At 42.7% G+C, this 16898-nt stretch overlaps 1 protein-coding gene across 1 annotated transcript in view; it reads left to right on the top strand.

Annotated features, from left to right (window-relative positions):
• adgra1b (adhesion G protein-coupled receptor A1b) overlaps positions 1-16898 on the top strand; it is a 181343-nt gene that overhangs the window by 45100 nt on the left and 119345 nt on the right. Inside the window, exons 7-9 of the mRNA XM_030442531.1 lie at positions 1558-1771; positions 12285-12449; positions 16424-16643. Coding sequence (XP_030298391.1) covers positions 1558-1771; positions 12285-12449; positions 16424-16643 — 599 coding nt within the window. The remainder of the gene's footprint in view (positions 1-1557; positions 1772-12284; positions 12450-16423; positions 16644-16898) is intronic.

Raw genomic sequence — 16898 nt, 5'->3', positions numbered from 1 at the left:
CTCCAACAAAGCCCTTTAAGGGTGCAACAATGTTTGTTCCTCACACTGAGCCACACTGCTTATATACACACTCTTAATTACACTCTCATACAGACCCCCATATCATCATGCCTCTGTCCTTGTCTCTCATACTGTACACACACACACACACACACACACTCACACACAACCAATAATTGCATTTTGCTCAGTGTCCAACGGGCGAAGGCAGGCAGCCACACTCTGATCCTTGGCTCAAAGCGTTGTTTCAACAGTATCAGCATCAGCCAAGTCAACAGTCAATGGCCCCCATGCTGTTTCTGTTGTGTGTCAGCCGCAGGAGATAACAAAGCCTCAGCCACTGTTGCTGGGGACTATCATAGAGTCTTAACGCTCTAACAGGGTCAGCTCGAGTAATTACACAGAGATGTCATCATGGAAATCCCAATATTAGTGACAGATTTTTAATGTTGCTCTCGAAACACATGGCACTTTTGATTATGCACCTATGATTATGAATTACTTATCTAGAAAATTGAGGTCAAAGCGCTGCATGTGTTGATAGCTGTGGTTGTTTAGTGGGTTATGTATTACCATAAGTAGTCTTCTCTGCGCAAGGGAAATGTTAAGTTGAGGGGTGCAGACATTCAGCCACATCTGCCTGACACGGATCTTTAAATGTTTTCCTTTCCAATGCATGCAGCAGTAAAAGACTTTATGACCCATGTATTGAATTGCCTGTCAGCAGCAACATCCACAATTGATTGGAATACAAGCGAAGGCAAAGCGCTTGCTTACGCTGCCCTTTGGAGCATGTCCAAGGAAATGTCTTGTACGAACGAACTGTACGCTCTGAAGGAATTCCCAAGTTGGTACAGTGAGCTGGCACGTTGCTGTTGTAATCCTGGATTCATGGCCGGTTCATGCTCGCCAAAGAAAGCAACGGCGATACATCTCCACGGGTATCTGGAGTATGATATGATCAATTGGGTCCTGAGGTGTTTCTCGCTAAAAAAAATCAAGCCCCCTCTCATATGCAGTCACTGGACTAAACACTTCCCTGTCTTCTAATCTCATCCTTATCACGGCCTTATTTTCTGGCAAAAAGGCTTGAGGACTTATCCAGCTGCTAGGTAAGTAATCCTATCACTGGTGTTGCAGCGAGCCACCATTGTGAACATGTAAGGAGTCAAGGAGAGTCCAGGGGAGCGCTCAAGGCTGTTCTCCTTTATCAGCTGCTGTTCATCTCACGCAGCAACAGCAACAGCAACAAGCGGAGGGTGACCTTGACAGAATGTGTTAGTGTTTGTGTGTGTGTGTGTGTGTGTGTGTTGACGGTATTTTTAGGGGCATGCATGTTAGTTGATAGGAGTCTGATTTTGATTTGTGAGTTTAATTCTGCATTTGAAGATGTTAACTCTGCTAACACGACTAATAAGATCCTGAGCACCTCACATGGATCCCCTTACACCTCCATCCTTCCTCCATTCTTTCCTCTCAAGGATGTAGGAATGAATGACCTCTCAAGTTTACAGTTTACAAGCCACCTCCCCCTTTTATCCTCTCCTCATCTTCCAGATGGACCTCTGGAGATGCCTCTCTTCCAGCTCATCCCATCCCAGAGGCAACTGGTTTTCCGCGGTGACCGTCTCCCGCTGCAGTGCACCGCATCCTACCTCGACCAGTCGGTGGAGCTGCGGTGGCGTCACAACGGCCACGTCGTGAGCACGCAGGAGGACCGGGGCATCTACGTGGAGGAAACCCTGCTGCACGACTGCTGCCTCCTGACCAGGTACACGCAGAGGAGAGAGGAGGGAGGGAGACGGCGATGGGGGGGATGTGAGCTGAGAGCTGATTAGCTGTTGACTGGCCTGTTGCACTGACACACATACACACGGTCCATCCAGGCTGATAAAGTCAAAACATACATCTGTGCACATAAAAACAGTGGAAAACTTACATGTTCATTGACACACGAATGCCCCTCTCCCCCATCTCTCCCTCACCCATAGGAGCTGTGATCTCCCTTTTGTTATTGGTGCCCTTGATAAGGATCTGAAAGGACAGGACAGAATTGGCTTGGCAGCATGCCAACACCTCATAGCAATCTGCGGCGCGTTTCTAGGGGTTGGCCGTCCAGCCGATCCCTCAACGCTGGTGGACCGCTAGCTGATCACACGCTAAGAGGAACAGATGCTGAATCATAATTGCAGTGATAAAGTAGACTGGCAACACTGGCTTTGCGCATTTTTCTGCTGGAAGACGTTGCCGCAAGCCTCCATCCTCTTCCTGTCTTTGTTTTCGGGGTGGTCTGCAGCACATCAGGGTGTGTTTGTGTGTGTGTGTGTGCGGGTGTCTGTGTGTGTTATAGTAAATGTGTTTGACGTAATGCTGTGGCAGCATGGCTCAGATGCAGGAGCACATTGCTGTTGATTACTTTAACTGCAGCCTGTTCTGACTCGGCCTCTCTAACATAAATATTGATGGGGTGCCGACAGAAATATGTATCCCTGTGTCAACAGGGCCGCGACGCCTCTTGTTGTGCGGTTTATTTGGCAGCGAGAATGCCAGCTGATTTTCCACTCCATATATATGTAAGGTATACCATTCCCCTGACTGCACAAAAACGCCGCAAATAGTTAATAATTTTTCTTTTCATTTTGTACCAGCTCACTGTTTGACATTCTCAGTGATCCCTGTGGCTAATGCACTGTCTTCAATAAACCGATTATAGACTAGAGGAAGAACTTCTAGTGTTTTTGGCACTTTATTTTTATTGAGGTATTCATCAACAGGGGTCAAGGCAATACTTTCAAACTCAGTGTCCTTCACTACTCATTGCCTACCATAATAGCAGTGATAGGAACTGAAACACTATTCTTAAAGGTCCAATTTGTAAGAAAGTTGACTTCTGAATGTCATTCCCAACTTTAAGGTTTAAGGTAATTTTCTTGAATAGTAGAGTTTATGCCTCTTTAAACTTCTACTTTGCTGCATTTCAAAAATAAGTTGTGCTATATTGTCCACAGAATTCAATTTGACAGCTGTATTTGATCAAGATTTTATGTACACAACTAAAAATGAATGATAATGTTCCTCCATGTCTGATAGATGTGTAAGTAAGCCGCTTTTTTCTGACATTGGCTCCCCTTGTTGTAGTATCAAAAAAAGGTGATGATGAAAGGTGAAATCAACCCTTTCCACTGACAAAACTATATGTCACATTAATCATTTGAGGCAAAACTCTCGCCAAAATGCAACCTAGGCTTTTTTTTGTGAATGTATATGAGTCAAACCTTCTTGTAAAAGCATAATTACGATGAAAGAGGCACTTTTAAGATTTACCGTATTTTCGTTTTTCGGGTTAAACAAATTTTCAATTGAATGCTACGGACACTACTATGATAGCATCAAAATCGCTATTTTTAAAACACTAAGAAGGCTCGACACAACATGAATAGCTGCTCATAGTATCACCAGGGTCTCTACACATGAGCACGAGCATTGAGAACATTGTTTGTGTACACAGAGTTTACTAAAAAGAAAGTTTTTGAACGACTCATGTTAGCAGTTACTTGCTCCGCTAGCCGCTGTCCTGCCAGTGGAGAAGTATCGATTTCCGAATGTGATGTAACTTGGAGGACAGTTAAGGTGGTAACGCTTCCAAAGCTTAGTTCCATATAAATGCACGGATAATTCGTTGTTTTGTCATTAGCGAAAAACAATATTGACCTTGAAGTTGAAAAAGGAGCCTCATATAAGAAACAATACTAAAAACTAAAGCCGGAAAAGTCATGTGAGATATTGCGTGCATAGCTGTTGCCGGAAGACAGGAGCGTTCCACCTTAACTCTCGTCCATGTTACATTGCATTCTGAGATCGATGCTTCTCGGCTGGCAGGAAGGCGGCTAGCCGATATTATCACATGAAGTTACACACACTTTAGCTTAAAGTCAGTACTGTTTACAACACTGATTATCAACAGACAGATGCAGTAAAACTCACTTATATGCAACAGTAGCGGTATGGTAGCAGACCTAATTAATTATCCACTGTGAGGCGTCATCGTAGGAAAAAATCAGTATGCAACTGACCCTTCATGCTTTATGTCTGTGTGCTGATGCTGTCGTCAGGCGTCCGCTCCTCAGTCCCATCAGCATAAACTGTTCTGCTCCACACCTCCCCCTGGCTCAAAAACAAGTCTTCCAGAATTTCCAGCTCAGTGTCCCAGTGGAACATAATGAATTTCTCATTGCTCCCATTCTGATTAGGGCCCGGCTTGAAAATTACCCACTGCTCTCCTCTTGTGTACACAAATAATGCAATTTTCTCCCCCAAGTGAAACCCATTCAGGTCATGTAGCTCTTGGCACATAAAACGTCTCCCTCCTGTAGAGAACCTGCACAGAGCTCACATCATTTCCATAGCTGATGAGCGCGTAACAAAGCTGCGTCCAACAAAAACAATCTGCTGTGTCTGGACTGAACTTCACCCTTCGCCATGAGCTCTATCTTAAATTGCCGTGTTGAGAGAGACGTGTGGGGGGAAATTAAAGTCCTATGACTTCACTGGTCTAGCACTCGTTAAGTCACACAAAAAACGTAACTAATGTTGTGGCCTTTGACATGCCAGACGCTGTCAATGCTCGTTTAGAGACGGCGGACAATATATTAGTCATTACAGCCCGTGGTGATGTCGTTCACCTTGGATAAATGTGCTGTGAGTCAGTCAGCCTCGCCCTGCATGCCCCATCAGAGGGGAAAGACTGAATACACAGGATTTAGCGCGTGGCTTAAAGCCCTCGTCTGGATTTGTTGCACAGTGTTGAAGCAATGTGAGCGGAGATGCCAAAGCCTCAGTGAAGTGACCTCTTTGAAGGTGAACCCAAAAATGTTTTTGTGGCTATTTCTCTCAGCTCATCCTGCCTAAGGCTGCATCCGGCAAACGGCCAGCGCCGACATCAAAAACATGACACGATCTTTTGCTTACTGAAACAGGCAGAACATCATGAAATGTGTTTTTGTAATTTTTTGCTTTGTATTGTACTTTTGTTCCCTTTCTTCTACCTCCCACTTTCCCACTGTGCTGTGTCATTATAGCCTCTTATTCACTGGCACAGGTGGGCCGATAAGCTGATCCGTTTACATAGCTCACTTTGAGAAGCAGCAAAAAAAACCCGGCCCCACGAGGCCCGATGATTCTGCGATGTGGGCCAGACTCCTGCTGAGTAATGGTGTCAAGCCAAACTCACAGTATTAGCTATGCTAGCGGCAGCACTGGGACCAGCCCGTGATTCATGTTTCATTAATCAAACATTTTAGAGCCCTGTAGCTAGCTACGGCAGACACTTTGGATGTATCTTTCTTAATCCTCTCCATTTTTAATCAGGCTAATCTTGCACAAAAAATGAAGAACCTGGTTTGGAAGTATTACTGAAGGCAAAGGAAAAAGGAAAGTGTCTCTCCCTGCCTCTTCCTCTGTGTCGCTGTAGGTGATCTTTCTCTTTTTCGTTTTTTTTTTTTAAATACAACTCTCCGCTTCTGCTCACAAGCATTTATTTCTTCAAATTCTCCCCACATCTCTTTCCTCTGTTATTGCATTCTACTGTGTTGTCTATAAAGGCCCGCCTCTGTTGCACCTCGTGTTGTTTTTCTTCATTTTCTGTCGAGAATTAGGTCTGTTTACTAACTTCAGTTGCTAAGGAGTCCAAATTTGATCATGACCACACGTATACAATTGTACCTCGGGGATCGTCTATTTACCGTCTGCCGCTTTTAGTCAGTAAAGAAAAACAAAAGCTCTTAGTTACATTGGATGAAGTTCAACGAGGATCAAGTTATGTGTTAATTATTAACAGCCTACATGATGTATTGTGTAGAGGAGTGGATGGAGTGGGTTAAGACAAGAAGCTTATATGGATGCTGCTCCAGTGGGAATAGTATGTCCTTTATGTCTAAGTGAATTATGGCCCGGTGTGTCTGTAAATATTGAACATGTACTTGTTAACCTGCCTGTACAGTTGGTTCAAAAAATCCGAGGTCACTTTCCAAATTTTTGTATTTTCCATTTGTTTCAAATATAATACTATTTTGTCATTACTAATGATAATATCAGCTCAACAAATAAAGTTAAAATGAATTTTAGAATATGTCTTGGAGACTGGGGAACCAGGAGGGAGAGGTTTAAAGAGGCAGGAGCTAAAACTGAGCATTTCAGACAGAGGGGGCATACAGTGTTCACTTGAATGGTTCAGCTGTTATCATTTCTAATGAAAAAAATGATATTCCATTGTTTGCACGAACAAAACAAAAAGGCCTATTGCTCCTGCATCTGAACATTTAAGAGAACAGGTTCAAAAATTCACTTCACAAGCTAAGAAACACAAATTCATAAACTGTGATCAGCGAGCTCGCTTTGGAACATTCACTGGGTAGAGGGGACAGATTGAAAGTTTACAGTCTCGTAAGCAATATTATGTAAACAAATTGTTAAATATCAGCGCGCAAGCATAAATGTTCCTAATGAGTCCTCGGGGAGCTGCTCCACAATGGTGCAGTGTTACTGTGGATGTAGGTCAGTGCTTTGTGTATGGCTTATGTGCCCCTGCCCCACTGCTGCTCACATACAGGGACGATTCCTTCATATGTTTATTATGTGAGGATGACCTTTTTTTTCGTTCTGAAAAGCAGACCGGCCCATTGGATGGTCCCCCCCCGATCCCCGCTCGCCTTGTTTTGACTGGATGCAGCAGTTCACCGGGGACGATTGTGATCAGGCTGCAGCAGAAATGCGCCTTCAGTGGGGAAGTTTTCTTTAGTGAGGCAGGCGGAGGGAGACGGGGAAGGAGGGAGTAGAGGAGAGGTGGGCGACTGGGTGTGTATGCGTGCTGGGGTTGGCAGAGGCAGAGGCAGTGGCAGTGGCGGTGGGGGTGGGGGGTGTTTCCCTGTGTATTTCCCAGCATTCAGACAGTTGGCTCATGTTCAGCGATGATGTAACTGTCCCCTCTGCAGACTATTCATGGTGAGAGAGGACAAGTGCAGCGGCCCTGTCTCACATACCTGCATGCATGTCATCACACGGTTGCAAGCACACATGCCCACCACCATCACCACCACCACCATGATTATCCAAAACAATTCAAACTAATTTGTTTTTTCTTTAATGTACAATACAAGGATACCTATTGTTCCAGTCAGAATCAATTATATGAACATTCCCCTAAAATATTAAGAGACAGATAAGGTTTAATGACAATTCACCAGCTGCTTTTTAACACACAATGTTCTGCTCAGAGTTTGCACTATTAAATTGACACTGACAATGGTTCTTGTACCATTCTACACACCTGGGAGCTTTGATGACTTACTAGGAAATCAGACTACATCAGCAAATGTGCGGTTAATTACTAATTGCCCACATTCAGTCTTTTTCTTGCTTGGGGCTGCGGGATGAATTATTTATTGGTGGCGCTATCAAATTTGCACTATAAACAAGGCTATGTGTGGTTATGTGGCATTTGAAAATCAATCTCAAGTACCTACTGCAAAAGCTTGTTGCAAGTCAAAAGTGAGACGCTAACAGTAACAACTGCAGTTCTTTCAAGTTGAGAAGAGATTATATAAAACGATATATTCAAAAAACAGACAAGCCCAGACTGAAGGCAGGCAGATGCAGAAATAGACAACATTCAACTCTGGAAAAACTTTTTGATGGACGGAAAAATTATAGAGAGAATAGCAAAAAGAACAACAAACAAGAGAAGTACAGCACAGAGTCGTGTCCTGACAAACCAGTATCACAGACAGACTCTCAAGTAAATGTCTACAAAAAGAGGCATCTTTAATGACAAGATATTCCAGCCATCAGTCCTGCTCATACCAGCTCCAGTTTTTGGGCGTCCCTCAACAACACTAACAGCACTGACAGGAGCGAACAGCACTGGAAGAACATTATTGTCGCCCAGGGGGTCTCTCCTCAGTTGTCTCTCAATATCTGCCTCTGCTTTCTCATATTTGCGAGTGTCTGCTAGCCTGACAAGGCTGTTTGATAATGAAACGATGCATTTTTAATAGGCTGGGCTATAGGCTATACAAATACAAACTGAAAAGCCGGTTCATTTAAAGGTAACTAGTGGAGTTTCTGACTTATGGTAGTGCTGTGGAGCAGTTTCTCTCTGAGTGAGTGCACATCCTTGTGGTGACTGGTGATGATATTACACAGTCCTGCCAATGGTTTCATACTATTAAAGGATAAGTTTGTTCAAAAATGAAAAGTCAGTGATTATCTACTCATCCCCCATGCAAATGGAAAGTCACGTGAAATTTGCAAGCTTCACAGGAAATCAGCGTTGCAACATTCTCTGAAACAATGGGGTAACTAAAAAAACTGAAGTCTCCAGATGGCCCAAGATCCCATATCGATTTGGAAAGTCATCATTGACACCCTTTCTAAAAGCCACTGTAGCTGCTAGGCTAAATGCGTCACCGTGCACAAACTCAAATGTTTTGTGGACTCGTTTAGAGGTGGTGGTGGTGGTGATGTACCAAGAAACAAAAAGACTCAGTAAATGTCTAGTAAATGTGAAAATAAATGTAGATTTTTTTAAGAATTTTTAAAAATATTTTTATCATTTGGAGGAGTAATGCTGACTGTAAACATAACTTCTGTTTGTTAACAGGAAAATTCACAGGGTGCCTCTAATAAATACATTGTGCTTGGCATGAGCAACATGAATTTAGCCATGTAATTAAAATGTGCAGAGGGTTGCAATGGAAATCGGGTGGCGATATTGGAACAGATGAACTGAAGATTGGGAGAAACAGCAGCCAGATAAAAGAAATCAGAGGATTCTGTACGTCAACATTTCTCAGCTGGCCAATTGCCGTTGTCGGTGTTGTTATAGCTGTGGCCTATGCCAACATTTTTTTTTGTGAAAATGTATTTCCCAGAGTAATCCTGTGCAAATTATCCCCTCTTTTTTAGTCTAATCAGATTCAGCCTTGAATGTTGTTCTGTATTGCTAAATCAATAAGCACTCCTCCACTTCCTCCTTCCATACCTCCCTATATGCTGTCTCTATTATCTGTTTATGTTGGGTTTTTGGAGAGCACATGTCCTCGATGTGGTTTCTTATATAACTGTTGCACTGCCGATAGCTTGACTTCAATTTAAAGCCCATCTACACTTCAGGGAGGATGTTGTTTTAAAGAGGAAGGTGGAGCAAGAGAGAGAGAGGTTGAAAGTGTATGTAAGACAGAATAAACAAGTGAAGGAGAGGTAAGAGTAGGGTTACACAGTAGAATGTCATCTTCTCATCTTCGTCGATCAATCTAAATGTTTGCGGACATTTGATACACAGAAAGCATTCCAATGATTTATTCCTAGAGTATGATTCTTACAATGTGTCAAAAGTTTGTAGAAATCTATGTCAGTGACGTTGATTTTAAACGGTCCTGTCCAAACTGTGACACGATTGGTGCAAAAATACTTGTACACGTGCTAAAAAATGCCCAGAAGAGCTTTTTGGATAACTGAAAATGTACTTACACACATGTAAAAACCCCTCATATGTATTCACAGACAGTCTCTCTCTCTCTCTCTCTCCCTCTCTCTCTCTCTCTCTCTCTCTCTCTCTCTCTCTCTCTCTCTCTCTCTCTCTCTCTCTCTCTCACACACACACACACACACACACACACACACACACACACACGCACACACGCGCGCCTGTTCTCTCGCCCCCGAATGTCATCATCTCAGTCAAGCGTTCAAATCTGATTTAGGGCCTTTTAGAAAAGCAATCAGAAAAGAGAGCTTTAGTGGAACACAGAAGATGAAATCAGGACTTATTTTATTCATTTTCATAACTCGCCCGTAGAAAGTCATTGGAGCAAAGTCATGGGTCTGTTCCGTACAGGGGATGTTAACAGCATTCTCTGATTTCTGCTGGTCGTCACTTACAAGACAAACAGCAGTGGAGACGAGTTCACAGCAGAGCACAATGTGATTTCATTTTGAATTATTTTTTAAGTACGCACCAGTTATCTCACCAGCTGATCCAGCACGCTGGAGCTTATTTGACTTAATGACTTCATGGAGGGTCATTGGTTGTTTATATTAAACCATGGTCAAACAATTTACCCTTTATTCTTTCTTATTTTATCATAACAGAAAAAACTCTCAGTACACATTAATGCCTTCTTAATTGGTTGTAGTGTTTTTGTAACCTTATATTTATATTGAGTGGTGTATTATTTACAACATAAATCAGGATCTCAGTGGTTACTCTACTCAGTAGTTATTCTACTCAGACTAGATAAGGCTTGAGATATATTTGTGTTCTACCCATGACCGATGGAAAAAAACACGGCACTGGCACCGTCCCCACTGCGTTTTTATGTTTTCCATTGTGCACAGACGTGAACAGTCTTGGCCTCGTTTCAGTTTATTTTTCCACGATCACTTCTAAAATGGTCTACTGATCTGTCACCAGCTTTTTTGACAGGCAGTGCTTTGTCACTGTGCAGTGGCAGTGACAGCCCATACAGGAATTTGTAACTTGTCTTAAAATTGTCTGTGTTATCTGCCGATGTGCCTACTGACCCCTAAGCCTACCACACGCCTTATACGGCCCTACACTATTCGTTCATACCAGCATCTGAGGATGTGCATGCCCAACACTCGAGACACATGACACGTGTGGCAGTCATCATGCACATGCAAGCACTTTGTATCTGTCAGCCCTGTAAGGGCCATAAAGTTACACTGCAATGTTGACACCAGTGAATTATCACCAGTGTATATATCACTGTCTGAAACATCGACTGTGAAGGTCATGTTAATGTGTCAGTCAGAATCAAAGAGCAGAATTCTCTGTTTAAGGGCACTATTTTGGACTGATGATCAAAATCCATAGGCTACAGGGACAAAATACACAGCAGAGGAGGCAAGGCTGCCAGTTTTTGCACCTAGCCTCGTGCTGGCTGTTTCTCACAATCACCGCTCCTCTCTCCACCTTGATGTGCAATCCAAGGTTGAATAGGTTACACTTCAACTAGGCCCTATTCTGCGAGTTCTTCCTGTGTTGATGTGGGTTAGCCGCTCCGGTTCTCTTCCATATTCCAAACACATACGGGTCAAGTGGATTGAATTCTGCCTGTAGGTGTGAGTGTGTTACCGTTAATGTGTTAGCCTGTGATAGGCCAGAGTGTTTCACTGCCGTTCAACCCATGCATGCTGGAACAGGCTAAGGCCTAAAATAATTGTACTCGTAGAGAGTGTATTGAGACAGAAAAGGGAGAAGGGAGAAAAGAGGGCAAAATAAAGGCATTTAATGTTTCTGAATAAATATTTCTCTCACACCCGCTGAGAATCGTTCTGTGGGATTACAGCTTCGCCACATCAGAGCCACTCAGCCGCTAATCATCTTTACTCTGAAAGATTTCAGTTTCTTGTCCAGCCTGTCACTTCTCATTTTTAAAGTCAACTGTCATACATCCCCATCTGTGGAGCATTGTTCCCTAAGTCGCATTTGATAAACTTTGTACAGTGTTGTGTGTGTGCATTGTGACTTGTATTCTGAACACGCGCGGCTTAATTAAATCACAAAATAAGGCATTAGCTCCTTAAGTACACACAAAGCAAAGTGTATATTTGAGTACAACCAGATTGTATTTGGAAATTAAACAGTTGGCATTTCTCAAGGAGGCAGCATTTCCATGGTGATAATGCAGGTTGCTTAGCAATCTCCGCTGGCTTTTCGGCTTTTTTTTTTTCATAAGGAGTAAAATCCTCAAGATTAGCCGTCTTGGCAAATGGCCTGCATTGGCTCTTTGTCACTGTTTCACCATCCTTTGTTTAATCAGGCATTTTCCATTGCGATAGGAATCGCTGTAACAAAGTAGGAAAGATAAGCATGAGTAATGATCATCTTAAATCACAGCCAACATTTTAAATCACTGAATTCACATACATACATGCACGAGGGTCTTTTGAATTAATCCGACTTTGGGGTGTACACACAGGCACACACATTTTTGGAGCTTCAGCTGACTGCTTCCTGAAGATGTTGCCCTAACCATAACGGTATCCACTGATTTATTATCTTTAATCCTCAGCCTGATCCAAAAATAATCTAGACCATCCTTAATTCAAGTCCCAGCACTGATACAGCCCCCAGTTTATATTTAACCCACAACCCAAGACTAAATTCTGATCCAGCAACTTGTACAAACCTTTACAGATCATCTGAAGAAGAAGTTCACCAACACAGACACGTAATCCAAACACATGCCTTTGTTCTCCTACAGTGAGGTCATCCTCTCCAACATCGACGTGGGTATCGCTGGCATCTGGGAGTGTCTGGTGACCAGTTCCCGTGGCAACACCTCTCAGCAAATGGAGATTGTTGTCCTGGAGACGTCGGCACCGTACTGCCCTGCCGACAGAGTCAACAACAACAAGGGTGACTTTAGGTGAGTCAGGTCTCAGTGGTCACACTGGTCATATGGCCAGAATTTGTATGTGAGTATGTGATAACTGCTGCTCTTTTCCTAGTTATCGTGGCCTAGCTAATTAGCAACTGGCTCAGTTAGTCTTGGAGACAGTTGCCCGAGAGTTTGCCTGAACCAGGACCTCAACAGGACTTAGCAGCCTGAGAGTCAACTCGGCTGAGCACAGACTACCAAGAATGAGGTCTGGAGCATACAGTAAAGTGGCTCTGACTTAAGAAGTGTGTAAGAGTGTTTAATTTCTTGAAATTTTCCAAGTGTATTTAATTCATTTATTCAACTTAAAGATGGCATATATCTCCCAGTGATCGGACTGCTGCTTCTTGTCTGTACGAGGTGGTATTGACAGGCGAGGGCTGGCTGGTTAGCAGGCTAACATCAGCTGATATCTGTTCATCACAGTACAGTAGTTTGTCTTTGACAAAACTTCAACCCTGGTTTTTCTTTATGTGAAAATGTTCTTAACTAAAGTTTTTGCTGTATATCTTGCAAGCTGCTCCTTTAAATTAGTAGGGATAGCAGGGATTTATCAGGTCCAGCTCCAAATGGCTGTGAAAAAAAACATGACAGCCAGGTGGTCACGCAAATTTCCGCTCCTTTTCCTTTGCGATCCTATGATGCGTGCTGGAGTTCGGATGCTGGCTTGTTGATACTGTTGCATCCTTCCCCGTTCAAGCAGTGCTCTAACATCAACTAGTCAGTGTAGACTTTGATAGAGAGACTCAAGTGAAATATGTCAAAATAAATAAATAAATAACCACCAAGCTACTTCCCAGCTGCCTAATCAGTCCTGCAGATGTGCGCCTCAACAGAGATGAGAATGAAGCGAGATGTCTCACTCCTCAGCTGTTTCCACCATCAGCTTCTGAAAAACAAGTTGTCTAATCCAGAATGTTACTAAGACAGCAAGCTTTACATCTTCTGGATATAGTCTGATGAGGTCCTTTCTACTGTTCCCTGTTTCGGAGTCAACCGTCTATTTTCAGTGGTATTTGTTTGGCCGCTGGTCGTACCTTCTTATCAGCAGTGTTTCCCATGGGCTTTCATGAGACTGTGGTGGACCTCGGACCATCATAGGGATCCAGGGGGGCATGCTCCCACAGAATAATTTGAACATTTTAAAGTGAAGGCATCAATCTGGTGCACTTTGAGGGCAAAACCTCGGGGCTATATCATAAATACCATGAACATTTAAAAGAAATAGTAGAGAGTTTAATATGCTGCCTGGTATTTTTCTTCCAGTCCTCACAATATTCTAACACTTTGGTTGTACAATGTCAACATAAGCCTAAAGGCTATAGTCAATAGTCAATTTCAACCATTGCTTTCTATTTAACATTATCCATGTACATACAGACAAGAGAGTGGTATCAATGTCTCTATCAAGCTCTTGCCTCGGGTAAAAAAAAATAAAAGAAAGTGTACTCTGCCGACTAGTCTTGTGTAATAGACAGTAATCACTGTTTTTCAAAGCAAATACCAGGAGGTTCTCCGCAAAAAAAAAGGACATGAGTTGAACCACATTATGATAAAAGTCACAAGAAATATTCCCAATTACGGAGTCTGCTGTGTAAAAACTGAGCATGCACTCTCTCTGCTATTATCTCTCCGTGTACCGTACAGTTCAGGTCTTTAAGACTGCTTCTTGCTGGTTATTTGTTAAACATGCCACAACTGGCCTGCCATGGACCAGAAGCAGTTCATCAAATGTAAACAACTAGAATTGAGAATACACAGTAGAACACCATATATTTTAATAATAAGTGGATGTGTGCTATGAAAACTCCCACCAACATTACGGTTCAACGCTTCTTAGCGAGACTATAAAAGAAGGAGAGTTGTTACCATGACTGAGGTTACACATACAAATCACACACATCTTTGTTGCCCCCAACCTATCCTCTTTCCACCTGTCATCTAATCCTTGTGACCACCTTGTAACCTTGTAGTAGTATGCACGCGCTCACATCCTCACCCTCTCCTCCCACATGGGTGAGCTGCTGTTGTGTACGATCCCTTGTAGCTGCCTTACATTACAGCCGGCTTCCCAGTGCAGCAAGCACGGCGGCTTTGTTTCTGCCGGAGCATTGGAGTAATGGGCTGTAAAATGAGTCCCCTTTTTTGTTGGGGGCGAAATTAACGCCATTTATTACTAAGTAGCTGCTGCTGCTGCTGCAACAATGTGACTGAAAAGAGAGGGAAAAAAAAAGGGTGGGTTGGGGAGCAGAGAGAAGGCAGGTCTGTACCCTGAGAACAGATTACCAGCCTCCTGAGTGCACCGCTCCTCTATTTTCATTTATAAGAAGTCAAAAGCATTGCCACATTAAGCATTACTACTGCTACTTTATATGCAGTAGGATTTTGACATTGCCTTAAGGAGAGAGCCGAAAAACATTAGACATGTTTGCCATTCCAATCACTGACAAATTGATCAATATGTGTAAGCACAAACTTCTCTCTCCTGCTGCTGCAGAAGCACAGAAATGCAACCTTTAAATTACAAGAAAAAAACCGGCAAAAAACACAAAACCTGGAGCTCTTTTATCATTTAGAAAATGGAGGCTAACATAGTGGACTCTGAATGTTTGGCTGACTTTTTTACACTTAAGTAAGCCTCCATTTTATTGAAACTGGAACAGGCATCGCCCAGAAAATGAAAGTTTTCCATTTTCCCTGTAAAATCACCCCTATCACAGGTTGGTCAGTAAAGCAGCTCCAAGACTTGGCTCTTGATGACATTATTGACGCAGTCTCATTTCTTGCTTCAGAGGAGACTTCAGTGAACTTTACACGGCCATACAAACAACACTTGTAATTACTCTTTTAGCCTAAATTTCCCCTCTAGGAAGAAAAAAAGGCAAGAACAGGTCTCCCCTGCATTTGTACATCGTTTCTCTTACTTTAAAGGGGCTCCGTGGAATGTCTGTGTTGAGCTAGAAGCTGGTCGGTTAAACAAATCATCCAAAGGCTTGTACAGGCAACAGACAGCGACAGGGAAGGTCTAATTTTTCACATCACGTTACAATCTGCTCATGTATTGCCAATCATAAAGTGAATAATACATATAAATAGCTTCAAACTGTTACCTGGAGCCCCTTTAAAGTTGAAAGAATTGATGGTCATCATTGAGCAGCAGAGGCTTCCATACCTTTAATCCCTAATATTGTATATATTTGACTAGACCTATTTTTAGGCGCATACTTTCGTTTTCCAAAATGTTTTCAACAATGGTTAGACCCAGAGAAATTTGTCATTTTCCTCCAGGTAATGGTGTTTTTCATTTGGTCACCATTGGCTAAAACTTCCAAGAGAGTCAGTGTGAGGATGGAGGTTGTCAAAACTTGACTAAGACTAACAAGAATAAAACTTCAAAACATTACTCACGGTCGTGAACACACCTTAATGAGTCATGCAGATAGATTTTCATCGGCAATGTTTTTTGTTTAACAATGAAGACAACAACTCCCATGATCCCACATTACTTGCATCCTTTGTTTTGTTTTGATTGAGAGAGCCCTCGGGGCAAAAATTACGCATTTAAATTCCCATGTCTCCAAGCCAATTTCAGACTTAAGAAACCTTGTCCAGAGCCACAAAATACATTATATTAGCCTCCATTAACATTAGTGATGTCACCCTTCAAGTGCATTCTAACATTGTTTTAGTTTCATTGTGCAAACGTCTGGAAAGACAATAACATGAACTAATAAAGTTGGAAAACAAAGTTGATTAAATCAGAAGTCATTAATAAGAAAACACATTGTTTCACAATCAGGTGTCAGAATCTGGTAGTCTTCTGCAAAAATAATTAGAGCTAGCTGTAAATCAAATATGCAAATTAATAAATTCCAGAGTACAGGGAGTATGAAATTGCCATCTGGTGCAGTAAGTGTAGATTCCTAAACTCGCTGCTAATTCTGAAATATCTCACGTGATAGGTGGCCAAAGACTTTAGCCGGCATCCTGGCCTTCCAGCCCTGTGCGCCTGCCACCTTTGGTTCTGCCCCCCACCCCTCTGGCAGCGCTCCTCACCCTTCTGGCCAGAGGGAAAAGAAGGCGTGGCGACGCTGCGACAGAAATGGACGCTGGGCTGAAGAGGACTACACTCAGTGCCCATATGCCAGTGAACTGACCCGCGTGCTGCATGAACTCACACAGGTATCAGTTCCTACGGAGGACTTTAATCACATATTCTACCCCACACTGTTTCCCTCTGTCTGTTAATCAGCTTTAATTTAGCAACTTTAGTGTGATGTTCAACATGTTGACACGTTTGCCCACAGAAGCTAACATCTCCACTGAATCATCTGTAGCCTGCAGGTATTTGCATATCTGTGCATGTAGCTTTTATATACGGAATACAAAGTGACTGATGATGAGCTCTTTCTTTCAACATTACTCGTGGGATTACTG

This window comes from Sparus aurata, chromosome 15 (assembly GCF_900880675.1).
Source record: "Sparus aurata chromosome 15, fSpaAur1.1, whole genome shotgun sequence".
NCBI lineage: Eukaryota > Metazoa > Chordata > Actinopteri > Spariformes > Sparidae > Sparus > Sparus aurata.
This window is presented reverse-complemented; position numbering and strand designations above follow the sequence as displayed.